The 26322-nt window shown below is 44.8% G+C and overlaps 1 protein-coding gene across 1 annotated transcript in view; it reads left to right on the forward strand.

The window, feature by feature from the left end:
- LOC135205406 (sortilin-related receptor-like) overlaps positions 1 to 26322 on the forward strand; it is a 292014-nt gene that overhangs the window by 86791 nt on the left and 178901 nt on the right. The window contains 2 exon segments of the mRNA XM_064235930.1: positions 15239 to 15388; positions 15512 to 15613. Coding sequence (XP_064092000.1) covers positions 15239 to 15388; positions 15512 to 15613 — 252 coding nt within the window.

A 26322-nucleotide genomic window follows, 5' to 3' on the forward strand; every position in this document is an offset into this window, starting at 1 on the left:
AGCCCTCTCATTCACGCCTGGGTGCATCAATGCAGAGGGAGGATGATCTTCCCGATGCAACCGATGATTCAGCTGGCTGTCTTCCAGAACCAGCTGCTCCAGCTGTTCCGGAAGATGCGGCAGCTGAAACCACCTTCCGCAAGATCATTGGTCTCATCCGGAAGGTGAATGGCTTAGGAAAGAGATTTTGGCGAAGGAAAAATCTATTTCTGGGGGAGGACCTGTGTTGCTTGGTGAAAAATCCCTGTAGCTAATTTTTCCAAGTATAAATAGATCCTATATATACCAGAGAAAAAGCTAGCATGGTATGCTGAAGTTACTACCCTTAGCGCGAGCACCCCCAGGGGCGTCGGTATAAAGTATTGGGGCGAAGTGGAAGCCATTACTCACAGGTCCCCTGCCAATTAGAAGATTCCTCTTCAAAATCCCTCCACGGTGGGAGCTGTTACAAGCGTCACCCACCTTACCTTCCTCTCGCTACTACTACTAATACCCACGCGCGTCCTTCATTCCTGGAATAGACCACCAAGCTTGCGACTGGTTAGGGTAGGGAAAGCAAAGAAGAAGGGCTGGGTTTACCGGGCGACACAGGTCCTCCCCCAGAAATAGATTTTTCCTTCGTCAAAATCCCTTGTCTGGGTTTGACCTGTGTCTGCCAGTGAAAAAGTATCAGAGAATTCCCATCGTATAAAAGGGGGTTAATGAAACCAAAGCTACATTTGAAAAATAAATTTAATGCTTTATAACAAGGCAAAAATTTTCTTATATAGTACTACTAAAACTAGAATTTAAACTATGATTTAGAACTAGTAAAAAACGAGAAAACATAATATGACAATGTACATTTATGGTATCTGAGTAATCTAAACGGGTATGTACATACAGTTTCATAAAACCAATATGGTCTCAAAACCGAGGTTTCAATACTATATACATGTTCCGGTGGCGGGATGGTTAAGGCCCGGCCTGGCCCAGAAGAGAGATGGTGTGGAATACAAGTGAGCCAGGTAGGGAGGAGAGAGTATTAGGGAAAGAATTAACAGAAAGGGCTAAGGAGTTAGTAAATTCAATCATTCAGGGGAGACTATGCTCCCTGCAGCCACTGTTGAGAATTTAAGGGCCTCTAGATTTTTGAGGTAGTGGCGTTTAAAAACTGCTGGAGATTTCCAACCCGTATATCTCTTCAGGTCCTCAAAGTTCATATTTTGAAAGTAGTTAATGGAAGTAGCCACTGCTCGGATGTCATGGACGTGTGGGACTGAATCCAGATTGGCCTGTTTAATAAAGTAGAGTATTTGCTGTCTAATACCTTTTAGAGAAATTGTCCCACCTTTCTCTCTAATAAACAGAGGGCCTGAAGATTTTTGGGAAATCCTAGCTAGAAAGAATTTTCCAAGGAGTCCACCTGTTTTGTGGGTCCTCGTTGTTAGCCAGAAACTGCCGATCAGGGGATAGCAGAACTTCACCTGACGGGAGGAATTCAATATGGTCTGGATTTTTAGAGAGAGCCGAGAGTTCAGATATTCTGGCACCTGAGGCTAGGGCCATTAAAATTAAGGTTTTCCTAAGAAGGGTTAAATATGAGCATGACTCATTATCAGTGTCTGAGGCTAGTTTAAGAACATCATTCAAAAACCAAGAGACTGTCTGAGGGCGGTCTGTTGGTCTCAGATGGGCACATGCTCTTGGAATCGAAGAGAATTATGCGTCTGACAGGTTGGTATTAAAACCTATCTTGAAAATCTTCCTTAATGCTGATTTGATTGTAGTAATGGTACTGGTGGCTAGACCTTTCTCAAATAGAGATCTAAAGAATGAGATTGCCAGATTTGTGGTCAACTTATGAGCATCTGAATCCTTTAGAAATTTGGCCAATTTCTTTACTGCTGAATCATATTGCTTGATTGTTGAATCCCTTTTATCTGATTCTATGAATAGGATGTTTAAGGGATCAATACTAGCGTCCCTTTGAGCCGCAAACTTCATGACATCTATAAAGTTAGGGCACTCAGAACTCTTGAGGAAGCTGACACAGTCTGAGTTTGTACTACCTGAGTCAGTTCCGGACGGGGGATCCGTTTGGGCCGGAGATTCAGTTCTAGAAGAAGCGGAAACCAGTTGCTCTTTGGCCAGTTGGGTGCCACAAATGCTACTTGTCCTGTGAAAGATCTCAGCTTGTGCAGGACCTTCATCAGAAGATTCACTGGTGGAAATAGGTAAATCTTCCGCCAATTGTTCCAATCTAAGGACATCGCATCCATGGCGTAAGCTAGAGGGTCTAGATTGGGGACCACTTAGCATGGTAGTTTGTGGTTGGCTTCTGTGGCAAAAAGGTCTACCTGAAGGTCCGGGATTTGATTGCAAATCCAACGGAATGACTTCTTGTCCAGGGACCACTGCGATTCCAGCGGAGTTGTCCTGGAAAGTGTGTCTGCGATAACATTTCTTACTCCTGCCAGGTGAATTGCTGACAGGTGCCAATGATTCTTCTCCGCCAATGAGAATATTGCAATTAATACATGATTCAGTTTGCTTGACCTGGAGCCTCCTCTGTTTATACAGTGGACTACTACTAGACTGTCTGAGACTAGTCTTATATGAACGTTTCTGGCCGGAGCCAGTCGTTTTACGGTCAAGAAACTGCCATTGCTTCTAGAATGTTGATATGAAACTGGCGGAATGTCTCCGACCATGTTCCCTGTACCTTCTTGTGTTGTGAATACCCTCCCCATCCACTCAGAGATGCGTTGGTGTGGTTGGTTAAAGACGGCGGAGGGAATTGTAGGGGTATTTTTGTCAAAATAGGTGGAATTGCCGAGACCTTGTCTCTGAGTTTGATGTTGGCTCTCGTTCTCCAGACTCGATTGATATCCTTCAATCTGGCCTTCAACAAGACGTTCGTCACTGACGCAAACTGCAGCGACCCTAGAATCCTTTCTTGGGCACGCCGAGAGGCTTTCTTGTTTTTGAGGAGCTGTTTCGTAGCCTTTGCTATCTCTTTGACCTTCTTGGGTGGGAGGGATAGCTCGTGTTTGTTTAGGTCCCATTAAATTGCCAGCCATTGGAAACGAGAGGCTGGGACGAGCCAGGATTTCTCTCTGTTTATCTGGAATACCAGAAATTCCAAGAATTCCATCACCTTGGCTGTTGATTTGCGGCATTCGTCGACGTTGGCTGCCCAAATGAGCCAGTCGCCTAGGTAGGCTACTAACAATACCCCTCTCGTTCTTAGTTCTTGAACTATCGTCTCTCCCAGTTTGGTGAATATCCTGGGTGCAATGTTGAGCCCGAACGGCATGACTTTGAATAAGTAACCCTGTTTTCCTAGCTTGAAACCTAGGTACGGAGAGAAGTTCCTTGCTATTGGAACATGATAGTAAGTGTCTGTAAGATCTATAGAGGTGGTGACGGCCCCACGGGGAAGTAAGGTCCGTACATGCGAGATGGTCAGCATGCGGAACTTGTTGCAGTGAATGTATGAGTTGAGACGGGACAAGTCCAGAATCACTCTTCTTTTTTCTGAGTCCTTCTTTGGGACACTGAACAGACGGCCTTGAAATTTTAGGCGTCTCACTTTCTTTATGGCCTTTTTCTGGAGGAGATCTTTGGTATAGTCTATAAGGTCTGCTGTTGGCATCTGATAACTGATTGGTAGAGGGGGCGCTTTCTCCCATTTCCACTCTAGACCTTTCGAGACTATACTGTGGGCCCATGGACTGAAGGTCCAGCGGTCCCGGAAGAGATACAATCTCCCTCCTACCTGCAGATTCTCACTGGTTAGTTGCAGGTCTGGTACCTCTACCTCCGCAGAAACCCCTACCTCTTGATCCGCTTCGTAGCCGGGAGCCACCTCTGGCCCTGCTACTTCCGGCATGCCCACTGTAGCTGCGAAAGAGATCTCGCGCTTCATAGGTGGGGTTGAAGGCTGGGGAGGTCATTATGGCTGAGGAGGTATATGGTTGTGGGGCCGGAGGAGTTTGTACTAGTACAAACTGTTGTTGTGGAAGCGCCTTGGATGTTGACGGCTTGCCAACCTGAGATACTGGCACTGCTTGCATTATTGTCTGTGGGCGAGAGGCTTGGTAAGGGTTGTATCTCCTTGCCTTCTTTTTGGTTCTGACTTGGTGTTTGGGCCCCTCAAACTTCCGTTTGAAGGGGAGTCCCAACGAACCTGAAGACTCTGGTTGGCTCTGGATGCCTCCTGGAAGATGTTAAATTCCTCTTTGGGGAAAAGGTTTTCTCCCCACACTGACGACTTTATGAGCCTATTAGGCTCATGTCTTATGGAGGCACCTGCCAGGACGTGCTTCCTACAAGCTTGTCTCGCCACTGCAAAGTCCTACAGGTCCACTTGGAAAGTCTGCAACAGCGCTTTCGTCAGGACCCTAAATACTTGCTCCTCGACATATGTAGATGCTACCAACTTCGCCGCCGTGACGGAGTTGATAGATCTTGCCAGTCTGGTTCTTGCCTCGAATTCCGTTTTGACCAAGTGGTCCGGAATCTTAGGCAGCTTCTCTGAGAATAGGTCGGAAGCGCAGTCCGGGTCGAATTTACCTGTAGTAAACGTAGCCGGTGCGTCCTTCCAAAAGTCCAATCCGGTAGGGAAAAGAAGGGAGGTAGCCTCCGTCACTCTCAGCACTGGTATAGGCTTGTCCTCCGCCGCTGCTTGCAGCGTCAACTCCGCCACCTTAGATGTACACGGTGACGGAATTCCGTCTGGGGTCACAAACATTGTAAAATTCCCTTTGTGCGGCATTAACTTCGTGTTAACGCAACCCCACTCGGAGAGGGTGCAGACCCAAGTAGCTTGAGCTTGTTCCCTCGGGAAGATCACTGTCTCCTTCGGGACTTTATCCACTCTGACTAGAGCATGTTTTGCTAGTCTAATAAATCCAGGGAATGGAAATTGGAGACCTGGCGGAAAGAGCTCAAAATCCTCAGTCGGCCGGGTTCCGCACCCTTCAATAGATAGTTTCCCATCCGAGAACGGGGCATGTAGTGCTAACCGCTATGGATTCTCTTTATCAAAAGTGGAAGCTTAGACGCGTCCGGCACCATCATAGATAGCGCCGGGGTCCCGGAGTGGAGAAGTCCGGTCAGCATTTCCTCCAAAGGCCTGATCCTCTCGGTCAGAAACGTAAATGCCTGGCCGGAGGTATCTGAGCCTGGGGCGAGTCGTAGTCACTCAAGCCTCTGATCAATTACTCCACTAACCTTTGTCAGTAGAAGGTTAGTGAAGGCTTCTGGGTCAAATCCAGACTCCGCCGCCTTAGGATCGGTATTCATTCTCAACCCCATAGTAGGGGGAGGATCCCTGGCAGCAGGCGACTGAGCAGTGGAAGTCGACGGCTGTGGGGCCGAAGACAACTCTGTCGCCACTGGCGGAGCTGGTTTAGATCCCTTTCGCAGGGTCTTTGGTTTCAGTGATTTAACTTTAGGCGCGACTGAAAGCACTCCTGCAGGAGGGGGGGTTGGGCCTAGAGAAGCCCAGGAAAGAAGAGGAAGAAGAAGGAGTAGGTTGAAGGAGACTCGCTTTGCTTACCTCCCCACCTACCTGTTCCTCTGTGACCATGGGCTCCAAATTGATATTCATCGCCGCCACCTCCTCCATCACCAAGTTCTCCTGGTCGTCAGCGAGTGGCATCGTGGCTACCCGGATGGCTTCAATGAGGTTGCTCGGCAATGTGCGCCGGAACCGCTGTCGTGGCTGTGGCTCCCTGGAACAGAAGGGAGCATAGTCCGGCGTCCAGGACGTAGGGTTGGCCTTTTGGCGCGTCTTGCTGAACCCCGCAACCCATTTCCTGAGAGCCACCCTTGCCTCATGTCGGGCTTCGGAAGTAGCTTGTCAGGAAGGAACCCAAATTAATATTGTACCTGGTAATAGAGTCTGTATAGCAACCTTTCAAGTTATTATAGCAGAAATATTTTGTCAATGATGCAGCAAAGATACTTACCTGCTCATCAGTCAGGAGTGACACCATCTCGTAGCACACTGTTCATGCGTCTAGTTGCCAGACACCATATAATTCTCCAACTGTTACGGCGCAGTTGGCATGGGAACAGCAAACAACGTGGCCATACGGTTTGCCCAGGGAGGCGGGGCACCCTTCTGGCTGGCAACGAACCATCTGTAATTTGTAATTTATTTATGAGTACCGAACTTCGGCACCGAAGATAACTCCAAAGAGAGCATGCACCTTAAACTAGATATGGGTCAAGACTTATTCACTAATAATTTTCAATTAATTAAATGAATAAAGAATTACTTTGGGTGTATTTGCCTGCTCCCGATTCCGTCCTCAGAGGGTAGATACAGGTCCGGTATGTGGGATATAAGGTCCGCCGAACCGGAGAGAAGGAAAAATACGCTCTCTATTACGGTCGGCTGAGTCAGAAGGCTACGCATTATCGTAGCCAAAGACCTGATCAACTTGTCATCCCCACCGAAGCAGGGAATAACATAAGGACAAAATTAGAGCTTCGGCAACACCGTCTAATACTCCGTCAACGGGTGTGAGGGTGAGTCACACTCCGTCGGTACCTCAAGGGTCCGGAGCTACTCATAGAGTAGTCCCCGAAGCTCGTACTCAATGTCTCATCTCTTAATGTCCCCTATAATGCCGGAGGAATGGGCTGAAGCGGCGGAACAGGGAGGATAATTCCCTTATCTGAACCTGCACGCTCTAGTTTTAGGGGGAGCGTAACTCCCAGCCCAAATCCGTACCGGAGCCATATACTCAGAGACATAAGGGATTACCTATAATACCGATAACCCCTCCCCACACCCAACCCCCTCCTCTCCACTTATGTCAACTCCAGCGGTCTTTCATCGATAAGACTACTAGTACCGTGAGTTATAGGGCTCGGTCTTAGCGAGCTAGGAAGTGGGGGGGGGGTGGTATATGGTGTGGTCGGTCGTGATCACCTGGCCACCCACCCGATCAGAGATAGACCTTTACCGAGGTTATGTAGCCAACTACTTCATAGGTAGTGGGCCGACTGGGCCTATGGCCCATCGCGGTTGGTCGGTGGTCACTCTTGATCAGGAGGCTATGGCCTACTACTGGGTTAGACCAAGACGTACCAGACCGGTATCTACATCTAAGTAACACTAAATATAAATACTAATAATACATAACATTCATAGAGAGGTTTCATAGAAGAGTTGCCAGGAGATTAAGGCAAAAGGAGAGCACCCCGTATGGATCCATTTTAAGCTTCTGAGACTAAAACAGAACTGGACAGGGTAGGCTAATTGACTTCCCCTGCTAGCCTGAAGCGGATGGTGGTCCTCAACCAAACCTACTAAACCGAATTTTTCGATCTAGATCGGTAGGGAGGGTGGTCCTCGACCAAACCTACTAAATCGAATTTATCGATCTAGACTGGTAGGGAGGATAGATCCAACAAAATGTTAAGAGAGAGAGACTATTTTTGCTATCCTCCCTGCTAGCACCGTAGCACGGACAGGGAGGGGGGGGCGTATAAAGGGTACCAGGGAATGGGCACCTAGCCTACCTTCCTAGGCCTAGCCTAGGCTAGCTCTGTCAAGCTAGGGGGCAACTCAACCAACCTCTTAGTAAATGAAAATCATCAACTTGCATAAATCAGACTTATCTAAGATCGTGTTAACACTAAAACATGCATATCCTCCTTACGAGAGAGAGAGGGACAGGGCTCCCTCCTCTCCCGCAACAATTACGATAGGCTACCAGTAGCCTAATAATTACACGTGCATCACGGTAAAATTATGTAGGGACAGGCGCAAACCTGCCCCTGAGCCACTGGGGGAGGGTTATATTAAAGTACAAGTTAAATAACTATTCTTTAGCCCCAGCGAAAGTCACGAGCGAGTTAGGCCTAGTCCCGATCTTATTTGGTTAAAAGTAAGTAAATAATATATAACTGTCACAGGGAAATGATTGTAAATCAAATTCTATATATATAATATAAAAACTTTGTGGAAATTAGTGTGTGACAAATTCACCCGCGTTGTGATGGTGCTCCCAAAATGGCGGGTCAGCCAACGGTGCCCACAATACATTTTGTGAGGGGCCGAAGGCGACTATGGAAAACACCTCAACCGTATAAGTTACAAAACGTAAATTGGAGTACTCAACTTAGGTGTAGAAGTAAGTTCTCCAGCCGACATCGCGAAGAAAGCGTAAATCCTGGGAGCTGTGACAAACGCGTGGATCGCACACAATCGCTAATACAGGAATGAAGGACGCGCATGGGTATTAGTAGTAGTAGCGCGAGGAAGGTAAGGTGGGTGACGCTTGTAACGGCTCCCACCGTGGAGGGATTTTGAAGAGGAATCTTCTAATTGGCAGGGGACCTGTGAGTAGTGGCTTCCACTTCGCCCCAATACTTTATACTGACGCCCCTGGGGGTGCTTGTGCTGAGGGTAGTAACTTCAGCATACCATGCTAGCTTTTTCTCTGGTATATTTAGGATCTATTTATACTTGGAAAAATGAGCTACAGGGATTTTTCACTGGCAGACACAGGTCGAACCTAGAAAAAGCTCCAACTATTTCTCCGAAAGGTCGTATGTCGGCAGTCTACCTTCTTTATCGCGCCTCTCCGGGTGCTCAGTCCCGGTTTGAGCTGCCCTTGTCATTCCTGACAAGGGAGGCTCTGACCAAGGTCAGTAGGCAGGTTTCAGCAAGGAAGGACTCGCTGCAGGTGTCTCTTGTTCTCTAAGCTCCTCCCCTCTGCTTTTCAGAAGCAGAGGAAGTACTATGTGGCTCAAGAGGCTGAGCCTTCACCCTTGCCCATAAACCCTACTGTCACGTCATTGGTACCTGGAGTTCCAGACACTTCAGCATCGGACCTCGACACTCTCTTCCCAGGAGATGTCGCAGCTCGAACAAACCGCGATGGCGGCGTTGCAAGCAGCTTCATGGTTGGACTTTTGGGGTGGCACGATGGGCTTTCATGCCACCTCTAAGACTCCACAGCAGCCTGACAAGCAAGTGGACATGGCCCGTCAGCTCCATGACCTTGTTTTGTCAGGAGGTAAGGCTATGGAGTTCTTAGTCCATCAGCTTGTCAACCTTTGGGCCAACCTAGTACTGAAGTGCAGGGACGCTGTCTCATCCAGGCTTGATGGAGTTGTGGACCCTCAGGATCTGACCGACCTGAGGAATGCCTCGCTTCGGGATCCACTCTCTTTCCATCTTCAGATGTAAATGAGGTGGTAGGAAACTTCAGGAGAGCGAGCCAAGATTCTTTGTTGCAGCGCGCAGCATCCTTCTGTCGGCCCCAACTCCTGCTGCGTCTGCTTGACGTCGCCCTGGCTCCCCATCTAGGAGGTCTTCTCACCCTCCTGTCAGAGCAGATCCCTGTCCCACTGCCTCCATCACACGGTGGCCGAGAGGTCAACAGCCCTTTTCGACCAGAGATGGTCGAGGGCAAGGCAAACGCGGCAAAAGGAAGAGAGTCCGCCGCAACCAGTGAGGAGGGCACTACCCCCACTCTGTCACCTGTTGGGGGATGCCTGCAAGCCAGATGGACGAGGTGGCAGTACCACGAGGCGGAGGATTGGACGCTGACTGTCCTCCGCCACGGATATCGCATCCTGTTCAACAACTCTCCCCCTCCTTTGATTCGACCCCCGAAGACTTCATCATCCTATCGTTGGGGATCATTGAAGGATTTCACCCTTCAGGCGGAAGTCCAGGACATGCTGGGGAAGGATGCTCTCGAGGAGGCTCGACGAGTCTAGGCTTCTTCAGTTGACTCATTCTGGTCATCGACCTCTCAGCCCTGAACGAGTTTGTTCAGCAAACCCTGTTCAGGATGGAGACCCCCAGCACGGTCAGACAGGCCATGAGAGAGAGAGAGAGAGAAAAAAAATAACTCCTTACTGTATCAAAAGATTGAAATGAACTTCTATAGGCAACACTTCTTCCCTCCCATAAATACATATATCTTTTCCAGAGAGGAGGGAAAGAGGGGACTGAACAATTATCTGTTTGTTTATCAATTCTTTTGCTGAGAGAGAGAGAGAGAGAGAGAGAGTGTGTGAACAATTATCTGTTTGTCTTTATGAATTCTTTTGCTGAGAGAGAGAGATGAAAGAACGAAGAAATAGAAACACCAAATGTATAACTTATGTAACATCCTACATCAAATTTAACTTAAATTATTATCATATTACTGTGTTAATCTTAGAGATTGTATTGATATAATTTCAAAGTAATCCTAAACAGTACCCTTAAAGGTATATATGTACATACAAACATACTTCTAACACTTACCAAGAGAGAGAGAGAGAGAGTTAGTTACCATTATGACATACATATCTTGTGGAGAGAGAGAGAGAGAGAGAGAGAGAGAGAGAGAGAGAGAGAGAGAGAGAGAGAGAGAGAGAGAGAGAGAGAGAGAGAGAGAGATTGTCCTTACAGTATTTAAAAGAGTGAAATGGAAAGGTTATTGTATTTAAAGTACTCACACATGAATTTTATAATTAAAGTTATAGTATTATTATTATACTTATTATAGTATTACTATTGGAAAATATTAATAATAAACTTATTACATACATGTACTGTCGGCCAAAAAACTCGTGGCAGAGTTTCATAATTTTTCGTTCACCTGCCTGACGCACGATTCATGCCTTATTTATCTATTTTTCTTTTCAAAGATGGAAGAAATCATGTGTAATGACGTTAAAAACAGTCACTGATAACTTTAGAACATTATTTTATGTTATTGTGTAAAACTATTTTCCATATAGCAAAATTGACGTGAACGAACGAAGTGATAAAAAACGTCATATCACAACCATAGATATGCATTACCAAATAGATAGGAGCAACCTATTACTAGTAGTATCGCATAAACATAGTCCTTAAATTATCATTTCAATATTAAGTTGAAGGTAGTTGAACTATTCCATTTGTTAAATTTTACAGAAAACATTGGAATCTCACAAAATGCTATCAAATTTAAAAACAAAAAGAAAAAAAAAACGATATCTTAACAATGTGAACCAGGCGACCTCACTCTATTGCTTTTGATGTTATGTGCACGGGTATCTAATGTCAATGTGTCATTTATCGGTCTAAGAAACATCCTTCGATGAGCGAGAGAATTATTGCACTGCATTCGGTGCAAGTTCCTGTTGGAGAGATATCAAGAAAGCTTAATAAACCGGAGAGAATCATACATAGATGAATAAAATTGTTTAAAGAACGGCAAAGTTTAGAACATGGGCCTAGAGGTGGAATACCTCGAAGCACCACATGAGAGCAAGATGATCTCATCTCAGTAAAAGAGAGAGAGAGAGAGAGAGAGAGAGAGAGAGAGAGAGAGAGAGAGAGAGAATTGCATAAAGGCCATTAAAATTGGTGACCATTATATGGCACTGCTCCCCTGTCACATTACTTGCAGGGAAAGCCTTTCCGACACCGGAAAGACTGGAACGCTTCTGAGGTGTCGCCCTGCCCTTCCTTCGACAGTCCCAGCTGCCAGCACATCAGTGACAACAGTTGCTGTGACATCTAGCCTCGCTGGAATGCCTCGTTCCAAATGGTCGGATGCACCTTTGATCTTTTCAGTGGAGTCTGAAGAATCTTTGGCTGCAAGGTTGGGATTCTCCTCACGACCTAGTCCCGGTGGAGGAGAACATGCGCTCCGATCTCGAGTGGTGGCTGGACGACGCTAACCTGTTGAGGGGCTCCCCTCTCTAGTCTCATCCACCCGATCTGCTCCTGTTTACGGACGCATCCAAGGAAGGATGGGGCACGCACCTACTGCAACACCTGGCTTCGGGCCTATGGTCCGACCAGGAACGTCGAGATCATATCAATGTGCTGGAACTTCGAGCTGCCTTCCAGGCACTCCAGCACCTCAGCTTTCTTCTGACAGGTCACTCGGTGGCACTGATGAGCAACACCACCACCTGTAGTGACATACATGAACCATCAAGGCAGTACTGTCTGCAGCTTTACCAACTAGCAGTGCAGATTCACGAATTGGCAGCTCCCAACTCGGTAGGGTTGACAGCTTGGTTCATTCCAGGCAAACGGAAAATTGTGGCGGGCAGTCTGAGCAGGAGGACACAGATCGTTGGCTCCGAATGGTCTTTGGCTTCTTGGATAGCGAAAAAGTCTTGGCTTTGTGGCGTTCCCCAATGATAGACTTGTTCACTACCTCTCTAAATTGGAAGCTGCCGATTTACTGCTCTCCAGTTCCAGATCCAGTTGCAGCGTTCGAAGACGCGTTCCAGCACCCCTGGGATGGCCTCAACATCTATGCTTTTCTGCCATTCTGCTTGATCAGGCAGGTGTTGAATCGCATGCGATCAATGGTGCCCGGACCTCTACTTCTGCTGGTAGAGACTCCAAGAGTGCTTCCGCCACTCCCTGACCCCCTATGCCAACCACATGTGAGGATCTTCCACAATGCAGTGAGCTTCTTACATCTTCGCACGTGGAGGTTATCCAGCAGCTCCTCACAGCGAAAGGCTTTTCGTGAGTGTGACAGCAATGTCAGGATACCTCAGGAAGTCCTCAACATCTGTCTATCAGACCAAGTGGACCATCTTCTGTGGTTGGTGTCATCGGAGAGGCTGTTCTCCTCTCGGAGCCTCTATCCCCTTGATTGCTGACTTCTTACTCTACCTCTGGAAAGAGAAGCTCCTTTCTGTCTCGGCGGTAAAAGGCTATCGCTCGGCCTTGAGCCAAGTCCTCAGACTGAAGGGAATCGATCTCTCTTCCTTGTAGGAGCTTTCTATGCTCATACGAAGCTTTGAACAGGGTTGCGCTCTGGTATTGGCGAAGCCTTCTCCTTGGGACATCGTTGCTGTCCTCAGGTCTTTGAAGAGAGCTCCTAATGAACCATTGTCCTTGGCATCTGATAGGGATCTCACCCTGAAAACGGTTTTTCTTCTCGCCCTTGCTTCCTCCAAGTAGTCAGTGAGTTTCATGACCTAGACTATACTGTCGCTCATACTGAGCACTGGAGCAATGCCTGCTTCAGCTTCGTCCCTGCGTTTGTTGCGAAAACCCAGAATCCGGCCCAGGTCGATTCTCGGTTCTCTTCATTCCAGGTTGTGAGCCTGAACACGGTAACTGAAGGCCCAGATGAGCTACTTCTCTGTCCTCTGAGAGCATTGAGGCACTATCTCCAATGGTCCAGCACTATCTCCAATGGACCAGCTCTACTCGACCTAGCTTACAACATCTCTTTGTGAGTACTGGCCCGTCAAAGAAGAGGGTTATGAGGAATACCATTTCACATTGGATTCAAGAGGTGATTTGCCGTGCCCTCTCTCCTCCCTCTTCTTCGCTTGCTGTTACCAGTTGAGTGAAGGCTCACGATGTGCGTGGAATTAGAACATCTCTTGCCTTCAAGAAGAACCTCTCTGTATCCAAGGTGATGGAAGCTGGCACATGGTCTTCCCCTTCCACCTTCACCAGGTTCTACCTTAGAGACTGTACCCACAGCTACCTCAACACAGCTGACCTTGGTCCTGTGGTAGCTGCTCAGCAAGTGGCTTAGCTGCCTCCGTGCCCTCAGAGGTCGGAAGTATCGAATCGAGGATCGAGGTTCCGTGTCAGGTGGGGGTGAATGTGAGAGTATGACTAGCCTATTTTCTTTTCACCTTTTCCCCTTGACTTTGGGGCCACAGCATTGAAACCCTTTCTCCAGCACTGATTTCAATACTGATAAACATTCCATGTCCAACTAGTGGTTTTTCTGTAGACACACAGAAGTCAGTCTCCACACTCCTTTCCAAGGGGGAGTGTGCTGCAATCCAACAAACCCGTTATGATTATATAGCCTGGTTGTGGTTGCCAGGAGAGTTCTACGCTCATGCCTTTGATACCCAGGCCGTCAACCATCAGGTCGCATTTACCATGGCTCACAGGATGAAGGATCCATGACCCTGGGCTATAAGCCCGGGTCCTGGCATCCCGGGTTTCATTCTCAGTCAGCGAGGAGGACTTTCATCCCTACCTTAGTATGAGTTTGTATACGGTGTAGGAACAAATAACATTTTTGAAAGTAAAATGTATTTTTCCCTAACCATGCAAATCTGGAGTTCTTTACTTATATGGTCCTGCCAAACACCCACCCCCATGATTCAGGGATCATCATCAGAGTCCTGGCTGTAATCAGAGTGACTACTCAGTGAGCTGGTGGGGAGGCAGTTAACTACCTCGGTATAAAAGAATGTATTAGCTGATAGTTTCAGCTGAGCTGTAATCTATCCTTAGTAAAGGACTCCACGTTTGTATTGTTAGGGAAAAATACATTTTACTTTTAAAAATGTCATTTTTTTTTAGCAATCAAGAGAATAATAGTTCATTACCTCAGAATATCCTTACTCATATATGTGATCCTGATTTTACTTGTCTTTGATGCATTTATGTTGTCTATTCTTTTTCTTTTATTAATTTGTATTTAGTATACATTTTTCATTCTAGATGGCAGTGCATCTTGTATACTTTTATGATACGCTGTATTGTCAAATGCCACTTGCTCTTGCTGAAATAAATTCTTATTTTTGCTGCCTAATTAACCTCCACAATCATAATAACAAGGAAACTAATAGTGATAATTATGAAGACCAAATAATTGTCTTTAGTTGCTGAGGAAAGTTTGGAAGGTTTGCAATGACATGAAAAGACAAAAAAATATGTGGCACTATTGTCTACGATTGACATTGAGGATATGATGGAAATTAGCAAACAAGGAAATAACACAAAGCAAGCCAAAGCTGTCAGGCTACAGTAACAGAATAAGTGTCATTCTATACTATTGGTTGAAGAAGAAATAGTACTGTAAAATCAAATTCTCTCTCTCTCTCTCTCTCTCTCTCTCTCTCTCTGGTGATATATCTTTTATGATATAACTGAAAAAAGTGAACTACATTAATAATTTTAAAGCTTTTTCATATTTTTTATGACTCCAGACTTTACTTTGGATGTAAAAATAGCATATTTCAAAGTCTAATAACTTTCAAAGTATTGATAATTTACAGGAAAAATTAACCATGCATTGCATATTATTTTATATAAAATATCCAAGAAAATAAATAGAGAACTTTATTTTTTGATACATTTGGAAAAAACTTGAAAGCCAAGAGGTTCAGTGCCTAATTTTATATTTTATGTACTGTAAAGGAAAAATAGTAGTACGTATGCAATTAAAGGTTAATTTTGGAAGTGGTACAGTATTCATATTTCATATCTCACGAACTTTTTCTTCCTGCTCAACAGGTACGCAGGGGCAGTTACTTGTACACACTAGGTGACCATGGTGGTATTATTATTGCTGTACAAATGTACCAAGCAAATGGCACAACAAATGTCATACAGTATTCAACCGATGAAGGCGAGACATGGCATGAAGAGAAGTTTTATGATGAGGTTAGTAGTAAGTTGAAAATCTGAGATATATGATTTTGGTGTGAAGTTACTTTACTAGAATTTGATATCTGACCACAGGGCAAAATGGTACAAAGTTAAACTGCATAATCATTTTGTTTTCAGAAAATTCGTGTATATGGACTGATCACTGAGCCAGGAGAGAACACAACTGTATTTACGATATTTGGATCCGAATCAGATAAGCATCAGTGGATTTTCATTAAGGTTTGTTTTGTACTGATTACCAGTTTTTTGGCTAGTTATGTTCATCTTTATATTCATACTAAGTATATTTCATTTGCCAGCATATAAGGTAAAAGCTCTCACTTTGGCAGTGAATAATAACTTTTAGATACCATTGTGTGGCTTTCATCTTCTGAACCTCATAATTCAGTGCAGCTGGCTGCATGCATGGTAAATGTCAGTATGGTTAACCTCAGCTTAATGGACTTCTCTACTTGCCAGTTACATTATTATGATTATTTTCTTTTATATTACCAATTTTGATGTGATATATTTTTAAATAAATCTCTAGGTTAGGAACTATGTAGAATTTCTGTTAGCTCTTCATATACAATATAATATCATTAACCCTTAAACGCCGACTGGACGTATTTTACGTCGACATTTTTTGTCTCTCGGGTGCCGACTGGACGTATTTTACGTCGACATACAAAAGTTTTTTTAAAAATTCGCGGAAAAATACTTTTAGGCCTACCAGCCGAAAACTCTTGAATCACGCACCTTGGGGGATGCTGTGAGTTCACGGATCAAGGTGTTGTTTTGTTTACAATCGTTACGCAGGCGCGCAAGCGCGAATTTCTTTCTTGCCGCACTAAAAAGTATCTTTGACACATCTCGGAAATTATTTCGTCACTTTGACATAATTTTTTTACCATTTTAAATTAGTCGTTACATGGACTCTTATATATGAAAATGTGCGCATTTTTATGTAGAATACAACACAAAAATACTCATGATTGTAGCTTTTATCAGTTTTGAGATATTTTCATATAAATAACGATAAGTGCCAAAATTTCAATCTTCGGTCAACTTTGACTCTACCGAAATGGTCGAAAAACGCAATTGTAAGCTAAAACTCTTATATTTTAGTAATATTCAATCATTTAACTTAATTTTGCAACTAATTGGAAGTCTCTAGCACAATATTTCGATTTATGGTGAATTTATGAAAAAACTTTTTCCTTACGTCCGCGCGGTAACTCTTCCGAAAATAATCATACATGCGATTGTGGTAATGTTTGCACCATTTTAAATTAGCCGTTACATAAAGTTTTATATATGAAAATGTGCGCAATTTCATGCACAATACAACTAAAAACAACCCATGGTTGTAGCTTTTATCAATTTTAATTTTGAAATATTTTCATATAAAAAAATGATAAGTGACAAATTTTCACCTTCGGTCAATTTTGACTCTACCGTAAATGGTCGAAAAACGCAATGTAAGCTAAAACGCTTATATTCTAGTAATATTCAAGCATTTACCTTCATTTTGCAACAAATTGGAAGTCTCTAGCAAATATTTCGATTTATGGTGAATTTATGAAAAAAATAACATTTTCTTTACGTCCGCGCGGTAACTTCCGAAAAAATCATATGTGCGATTGTGGTAATGTTTGCACCATTTTAAATTGGCCGTTACATAACGTTTTATATATGAAAATTTGCGCAATTTCATGTATAATACAAAAAAAAATAGTTGAAGGTTGTAGCTTTTCTCATTTTCGAAATATTTGCATATAAATCACGATAAATAGAAAAAAAACCACGTTTGGTCAAATTTGACTCTACCGAAATGGTCGAAAAACGCAATTGTAAGATAAAACTCTTACAGTCTAGTAATATTCAGTCATTTATCTTCATCGTGAAACAAATTCGAAGTCTCTAGCACAATATTTAAATTTATGGTGAATTTTTAAAAAAAACTTTCCTTCCTCCACGCGCGGATTCTCCGCCACAAATCTCCGAAATGCGTAAGTCCCATTCTCGGAATATTTGCTCCGTTTCATATTAAGCATTTCATAGAGTTTTATATATGAAAATGTGCACAATTTCATGTAGAATAAAACGAAAAATATTTAAAAGTTGTAGCTTTTCTTATTTCCGAAATAATTGCATATAAAAAATATATATATAAAAAAATTCGACATTCAGTCAATTTTAACTCGTCAGATATGGTCGAAAAATGCATTTGTGAGCTAATATTCTTACAGTATAGTAATATTCAATCATTTGTCTTCATTTTGAAAGAAATTGGAAGTCTCTAGGACAATATTTAGATTTATGGTGAATTTATGAAAAAATATGTGTTTACGTCTGCGCGTTACGAATTCATGCATTATTTTGTGATAATATTTTCTCTGTGTTGCTTTTATCGTTTTACAATTTGTTATATACCACAATGATCGCAATTTAGTGTACATTACAACGAAAAAAAAAGTAACTTGTTACCTTCAACCGTTTTGCGCACAGCGCGATTTGAATACAATTATATATGAAATTTCGTTTTTGCGCTATCATATATCGCATTATTTATATATGATAATGATAATTTTTTTAATTTCTGATGGTTGCATACTAAACTTCAGGCAATGACAAAAAAAAGGAGCCAAAAATGAACTCTTAATCTTCAAAACTAAGCGCGCTATGATTTTTTGAAAAAAATATTTTTTCCGCTCCCGTGCTCACTCTGAAACGTCTCCGGCACACAGGAGACATTTTTTTTTTTACCGCTTCGGCGTTTAAGGGTTAAGTGCACTTAATGATAAAAGGTCTTTGTTACTTATCAGAACATTAGACCCCAAAGCACTTGATTGATATGTTAAGGTGCTACTGCATTAGGTGTAGTCTGTGCGCTATTAGTACATTGTTCCACAATTTGTTTCACTGATGCTGTGCTGGTAAACCCCCAACAAATTTCAGAAATGATTCCCAAATTACTTTATTTATTGATACCTACTTTAAAATTATTAATAATATATCAAAGGTGAAACAAACAAAATTATTCTTAATGAATGTAGTGAAACTAACAAGCAGAATGAATGTAGTGAAACTAACAAGCAGATCTTGCATTCAGGCATCCTGCTATCAAATTTTTTTCAACTTTATTCTCACTGCTGGCCCTTATTACTGTCTGTATTAGATTTGCCATACTCCAGCACTGTGCTTTGAATTTTACTTTTTTCTGTTAACATGGTAAAATATCTGTAGTACACACTGCATTAAAGTTTATTTGCTCCAGCACTGTGCTTTATATTTTACTTTATTTCTAGTAACATGGTAAACTGTTTTTATAGGCCCAAAACAGAAATTTAGTGATGCTAAGTACTTGCGTAATGTAGCCAGATCATTATTTAGCAGCAATCAAACCAGGCAGTGAATCAGAAAGATACTTTCTGGGCTCAGCTCGTGTCGGCCTATGAAAGGATCCTTAATATCATTCTTTCTAGGTAAAATTAATCTAAAATTACCAGAGAAAAACAAAATTAAGAAAATGTCAGTAAAACTGACTCGCTCACTCTTATAAAGAAGTGTCGGTATGGTAATAGGGGCGAGTGGGAACACTACCACGAGACATTCACCAATTAGACCTTCCAATCAAAATCCCTACAAGAGAGAGCTGATACCAACGGGCGATGCGGCCGCTACTACTACTACTAGAGGACGCCACGGACAGCAGCGCCCCTAGCGGTCATCCTTAATTATTAGCGCCAGCGTTCGGACGCATTTTCTTGCTTGTGCTTTTTTCACGAGGATTTATCTCACCAACCATCATGGAACGTGCTGCCATCGCAACGGCTAAGTTAAGTGCCTCATAAGTAGTGTTTTACTGTATTTTAGTCTTCCAGGAACCAGTATTTTCCTTCCAATAGGTCATATACGGTTTCCCGGTTGACTCGTGGCGGCGCCATGCTGCCTCGTTTAGAATTCCTGGTCTTCCATACTGGGACTTCTTATACTTATGGGCTTACTATATCACGTTCATCGTTTTTTACATCGAGTTTTAGACTAGGTTAGCCCTTTACCATTTCTCTCAGTTTGGTATTTAGGGCTATTCTGTTTTCCAGCCCAGCATCCCGGCTCTTGCTCTTCATCGGCTATCGCTGGCTCCGTGTAGGCTTCTGTTCCTCGGAACAGTTTGCCTCCTCCTGGGCTTCTTTTTCTTCTACTAAAAGTGTCTCTTCCATCTTTACGATGTAATTTTAGTTCTATCTAGGGTGTTAGGCTAGCCTAGGTGCATGTCCCATGTATTGGTACAGCCTGGTTCACGTGGCCCTTCCACGGTTGTGTTGCTATCGCGGCTTAGGCCACTTGCGGTCACGTGTTCCATCGCACCCTTACCCTTCCCTTTCCCTCCCTACCAGGTATAGGGAGGCGTCTGGGGGACCCCTTGGTTGCCATGACAACCTCAGTTGCCTTCCTCCCTCCCTCTCTGAGGAGGCCAGGGGTTCTCCCCAGCGGGGGGTATAGGGCGACCACTCATAGTGTACCGGGTCACCGAGCGGGTAGTTGTTGGGACGGGGAGGAGTAGGCCACCCCCCCCCCCCTCTCTCTCTCCCGCCGTGTTACGCCGAGACCTTCCCCCCCATCCCTCTCTGTAACGAACGGAGCCTTCCGCCGCAGCCGGGGCACCTTTGGTTATAGATTACTGGCTCCGCCAGCGGGCGGGGTGGTCACTACTAGTGGTCGGTTGCTTGCCTACTATATCCTTGCATCTCTCCCCCGCTACGGAAGGAGCTTGCTTCTTACCCGGGCACTCGGTTCTAGTAGTACGGGTGGGGGAAGGTTTGATAATTATTGTTATTTTTAAGGATATACCCTAGTTTTACGATGATTTCTATATTTTATTTATTTTATATGTATACCATCTCCGCCGTTATCCGTCGTGGTTTCATTTCACCACCACACCTGGTTGGATTCTATCGCTTGTCTCCGGCGTAGCCTAGGACAACCAACCATATTTCTACCACACGTATTATGGCGGCTCTGGTTTGATCTAACTTTCTCGCTCCGGCACCGGCGGAGCAGCTGTTAGGCTGTAAGTGTTCTCCTGATACTTGTGTATCTTTCCACTTACAGGCTACCGACTGTCAGGTCCTGGGATGCAACGCGACGTTGTACGACCCCTGCGCCCAGATGAGTGCAGGTCTCACGCTCCGTGTGCCATGCCGTACAACGATATGATCGTCAGGCAACCCGAAGCCTGCGCCATCTGCTATGACCTGGCCAGTCAGCTGGTGGAGGAGGGGGTAAGTCGATTATAGACTTTTTTATCGTTTTACTAACAACTTCTTAGTCATAAGTTGTTAAACCCCGTCCCGCCATTAGAAGCTCATTTCGCCTTTTCTTTCAGGCTGCCGGTGTGAGGGAGGTCGCTCTTGCAACCCTGAAAGCGTGGGTAGGCGGCTTCGGGAAGAACGCCGCCAAAGGCCAGCCTTACATTTTAGATAAGAAGCTGGCCGTTCAGATCTTCCCCGGGGGCAAGTCGACAGGGTATGTTGACCCTATATCCGCAGCCCCTCTCATAGCCTCCATCCAGCAAGAGATGCAGCAGTCTTTCGGGGTCGTGGCCACTCAGGAGTCGGTCCCGGACGTCGTCCTAACCATGGAGGGACCTTAACATTGAGCCTATGGCGTAGGTGCTGAGGATTTGTTGGTTGAGGTAGGTGTGTCGGGTGCCCAAGGTCTTTCCTTGGGCGCTCCTGGATCTTCTCCTGTCCCTTCTTCAAGTGCTTCTTTCCAAGGCTTTGTGGGATCTGAGATCCCTACCCGCTCTCCCGCTCTCTCTGTACCCCCAAAGGTGAAGGACAGAGAGAACCGAAGACCCTAGTTAAGACGACTTCTAAGAAGTCATCTTCGTCTTCTTCAGCTAAGAAGTCTTCGACTTCTTATGCTGACGCGGTGAAGGCCAAGCCGAGCTCTTCATACTCAAAGAGCTCTAGAAGCAAGTCTTCTAAGGAGAAAGCTCGCGCTCCCAACCGCCGAGCCAATGCCTTCTCCGGCCTCCACCGCATCCACTCCGGTAACGCCGGTTGGAGAAGTAGCGGGGGGAACCCAGACACCTTTTGATCCCACTGCTTTCTCAGCAGTGGTGATGCAACAGGTGGGTGAGATGGTTGGCTCTCAAGTCTCCGCCCTAGGAACAAAGTTCGAGCAGATGTTCGCACAACTGTCGAGCACTCTGTCTCAATCGGGCCAGTCCATCCAAGATCTCTCTAACAGAGTTAGAGAGAATGAGGACCGAGTAGCTGGGCTCTCTCAGGTCCCTCTTCCAGTCTCCCCAGTAACAAGTGCTGGTATTTTCCAGCTCCCACCATATGAGTCACTACCAGCTTTCTCTATGGAGAACCCATGGAGAGTGGCCGCTTACGCTCCGTTTAAGGATGGTATGATCTCTATCCCGGAGTGTGGAACTCGAAGGATTGAGGACTTCGAGTTTTATCCTCCGGGTTTGACGCAGCCTTTCATTGGCTATGCTAGGCTGACCGTAGCGGCGCTTACTAGGGAGGACAAGATCTCCAGGGAGAACGTTCTCTACAGTAGAGATCATGCTTAACGCGAATGGGTTCACTGCCTTGAGGACTGGGAGTGTACAAACCACCAAGCTCCAGGCTTACAAGAGTCCCTTCACTATTTTTGCGACGGAGGAGGAGGCTTCTCTTCCGTTCGCTACAAAAATAGTAGAAACGACTTTCAGGCAGTCCTCAAAGGATGAGCCCATGCCACAGCTAAGGGAGGCAGAGTCTACTTCTCCGCTCTTCCCAGCTTTTGGAGAATTGTGGGAGAACTTGCCAGCCACGTTCACGCTTGGTAAGCTCAAACCGGACTGCGCCATGGACCAGTTCGGCGAAAAGCTTCCAAGGCTGCCTGATTCCTTGATTCAGGCGGAGTTCGACGCGCGGACTAGGTTTGGCAGGTCCCTCAATTCGCTAATTATAACAGAGATGGCTGCTCTCTCGTATGGCACGGAACCTTTGTTTAAAATTTTGGCCAAGTCCCAGCTTCAGTCGGTTCAGACGGATGCTTTCGACTTCTTCCAAGCTAGGAGGAATTGCCGAAAGCACGTTCTGCAGGAGTGCACTATTAGGCACGAGCCTAATAGACTCCTGGCTTCTAGCATGTGGGGAGCGGATCTCTTCCCAGAGTCCGCTGTAAATGAAGTACACCACGAAGCTGCTAGGCTCAACCAGAGCCTTAGAGCTAGGTGGGGTATTTCATCTAAGAGGAAGCAAGAATCCGTCCCCACCGCTGGTAAGAAACCAAAGAAGTCTGGTAAAAGGTTCCAGCCTTACCAGAAACACCAGCAACAGCAGCAATTCGTTCAGGCCGTCCCGGTTACCCAACAGGGACAACCTTCTACATCGAAGCAGAACCAGCCCATCCTCCTGCTGTCTCCTCAGTCACAACCTTCGACCTCCTACGCACTCTCGCCAGCCTTCAACCCTATGTATGAAGGTCAGGCCTACCCTACCTTTAATAGACAATCGAGAGGTAGGGCGAGAGGCTACTTTCGCCAGCGTGGCGCAGGGAGGGCGACAAGGAGTAAGCAGTTCAGAGGAGGGCGTGGTGGTCAACCCGCCCATCAACAATGAGGCTCCCCAGGTAGGAGGGAGGTTGTTCCTCTTCCGTCACAGGTGGGGGTTCAGCAATTGGGCACAGAGCATAGTGTCCAAAGGATTGGGTTGGAGTTGGATCAAAGATCCCCCTCCAATCAAATCTTTCCGCCAAATACCATCAAAAGAATTGACAGATTATGCGGAGGAACTCCTTCAGAAAGGAGCTATTGCGAGAGCCAAACATCTAAAATTTCAAGGTCGCTTATTCAGCGTGCCAAAGAAAGGCTCAACAAAAAGAAGGGTAATCTTAGACTTGTCAAGGCTAAACTCTTTCATTCGTTGCGACAAGTTCAAGATGCTTACCCTCTCGCAAGTAAGGACCTTACTTCCGCGTGGAGCCGTCACATGGACCATCGATCTTACAGACGCATACTATCATATCCCTATAGCCAGACACTTCCGCCCATTCCTAGGATTCAGGCTAGGAAATCAAACATTCTCATTCAAAGTGATGCCCTTCGGTCTGAATGTTAGCCCCAGGGTATTCACGAAAATAGCAGAAGTGGTTGTGCAACAATTGAGAGCTCAGGGAATAATGATAGCAGCATACCTCGACGATTGGTTGATCTGGGCACCAACAGTCGAGGAATGCCTCAAAGCCACCGAAAAGGTAGTTCACTTTCTGGAACATCTAGGGTTCCAGATAAACAAAACGAAATCCAGACTTACCCCGGAGTCTCGTTTTCAGTGGCTAGGAATCCAATGGGATTTGTCTTCCCACAATCTGTCAATTCCAGTGGCCAAACGGAAGGAAATAGCAAAATCTGTCAGACATTTTCTCAAATGCAAGCAAACATCAAGGAGAAGCCAGGAAAGAATCCTAGGGTCCCTTCAGTTTGCTTCAGTGACAGATATCCTCCTGAAAGCAAGGCTAAAAGATATAAATCGAGTTTGGCGTTCGAGAGCAAACGCCAAATCTCGAGACAAGTTGTCAGTAATTCCACAGATCCTTCGCAATCAACTCCGGCCATGGTCAAAAGTAAAGAACTTAGCCAAGCGAGTACCCCTTCAATATCCCCTTCCAGTGTTAACCATTCACACGGATGCCTCCCTGTCCGGGTGGGGGGGATATTCTCAGTTCAAACAGGTTCAGGGGACTTGGTCAGTTCAATTACGCCAGCTCCACATAAACGTTCTGGAAGCAATGGCAGTATTTCTTACCTTGAAGAGACTGCTTCCCCCGAAAAAGTCTCATCTAAGATTAGTTTTGGACAGTGCAGTGGTAGTTCATTGCATCAACAGAGGAGGGTCCAAATCCAAGCATGTGAACCATGTCATGATAGCCATCTTTGCTCTAGCAAACAAACACAAATGGCATCTGTCCGCCACTCACCTGGCGGGGGTAAGAAATGTGATAAGGCAGACAGCTTTTCCTCCCGGTCAGTCGCCCTCTGGAATCAGAATGGTCCCTAGACGGCGGGTCATTCCGGTGGAATATGCCGGAGAGTCCCAGGTCTCCAAGTAGATCTCTTCGCCTCACAAGCGAACCACAAGCTCCCTTGCTATGTGGCCCCCAACCTGGACCCTCTGGCTTATGCCACGGACGCCCTGTCGTTAGATTGGGATCAGTGGAGAAAAATTTATGCCTTTCCTCCAGTGAATCTCCTCTTGAAAGTCTTGAGCAAGCTGAGGACTTTCAAGGGAATAGTAGCTCTGGTTGCACCGGACTGGCCCAAGAGCAACTGGTATCCTCTACTTCTGGAATTGGGTCTCCGACCTCAACGGATTCCCAATCCCAAGCTGTCACAATCAGTACAAAATGAGGACTGTGTTCGCTTCCTCAGGAATTCTTCAGACCCTAACTTTATGGACTTCATGAAGTTTGCGGCTAATAAAGATGCTAATATTGATCCACAAAATATCCTCTTCCTAGAATCAGATAAGAGAGAGTCAACTATTAGACAATATGACTCAGCTGTTAAAAAATTAGCATCCTTCCGAAGAAAAGAATCAAACACTACAACCATGACAGTTAATTTAGCTATATCCTTTTTCAGATCCTTATTTGAAAAAGGTTTAGCAGCTAGCACTATTACTACTCATAAATCGGCTTTGAAGAAGATCTTTCAGTTAGGTTTCCAGATAGATATGACTGAATCTTATTTCACGTCTATCCCTAAAGCCTGTGCTAGACTTAGACCTTCTCAAAGGCCGACTGCAGTTTCATGGTTCTTAAATGATGTCCTCAAACTAGCTTCAGATACTGACAACTCGTCTTGTACATTCATAATGCTTCTTAGAAAGACATTATTCTTATTAAGCCTAGCTTCAGGAGCTAGAATTTCAGAACTGTCGGCTCTATCCAGAGATACGGGTCATGTGGAATTCCTCCCCTCAGGAGAAGTTCTGCTTGCTCCGGATCGTAGTTTTTTGGCTAAAAATGAGGATCCTCTTGCAAGGTGGGCCCCTTGGAAAGTCATCCCACTTCCGCAAGACCCTTCTCTCTGCCCAGTATCAACTTTAAGAGCCTTTCTATCTCGTACATCCTCAAGATCCTCAGGTTCTCTCTTCATGAGAGAAAAAGGTGGTACTTTGTCAGTAAAAGGTATTAGACAACAAATCCTTTACTTCATTAAACAAGCCAATCCTGATTCATTTCCAAAAGCACATGACATCAGGGGAGTAGCCACCTCAATTAATTACTTTCAACATATGAACTTTGAGGATCTTAAAAAGTATACTGGATGGAAATCTCCGACAGTCTTTAAACGTCATTATCTAAAGTCCTTGGAATCTTTAAAATTTTCTGCAGTAGCAGCGGGAAACATTGTTTCTCCTGATACTGTATAGTAGCCGTAGTTCAGATCCAGGTCTCCTCTCTACCTACCTCATCCAACATGCCTCACCCTATCGCCATGCTACTCGGATATCCTAGCCTTAGCCGCTGAGATCATATTAGTGGATTGTCCCTTATTTTTTTTTGCTAGGGACATCCACACTATGTACTGATAATGTACTTCAGTGTACCTACCCTTATTTTTATGCTAGGTTAGGACACAATGTGTTTGTATATTTTGTAAATAAGTTATCTAAGTAAATCTATTTTGTGTTAAAATTACACTGCATTATTATATTTTACTATGTTTACTGTAATTTTAAGTACTTTACATTACTAACTTTCTTTTATATCACTGTTTAGAATAAGTTAGCTTTAAGTACTTAGTTTATATGCTGTAATAACTGATTTACTTATATTATATCCATTATTTTACAACTGATTTTCATTTGTCCTTTTTTCCATCTTGTCTGTTTCTCTGGTACTCTTTCATAGGCCGACACGAGCTGAGCCCAGAA

This window comes from Macrobrachium nipponense, chromosome 11 (genome assembly GCF_015104395.2).
Source record: "Macrobrachium nipponense isolate FS-2020 chromosome 11, ASM1510439v2, whole genome shotgun sequence".
Lineage (NCBI taxonomy): Eukaryota > Metazoa > Arthropoda > Malacostraca > Decapoda > Palaemonidae > Macrobrachium > Macrobrachium nipponense.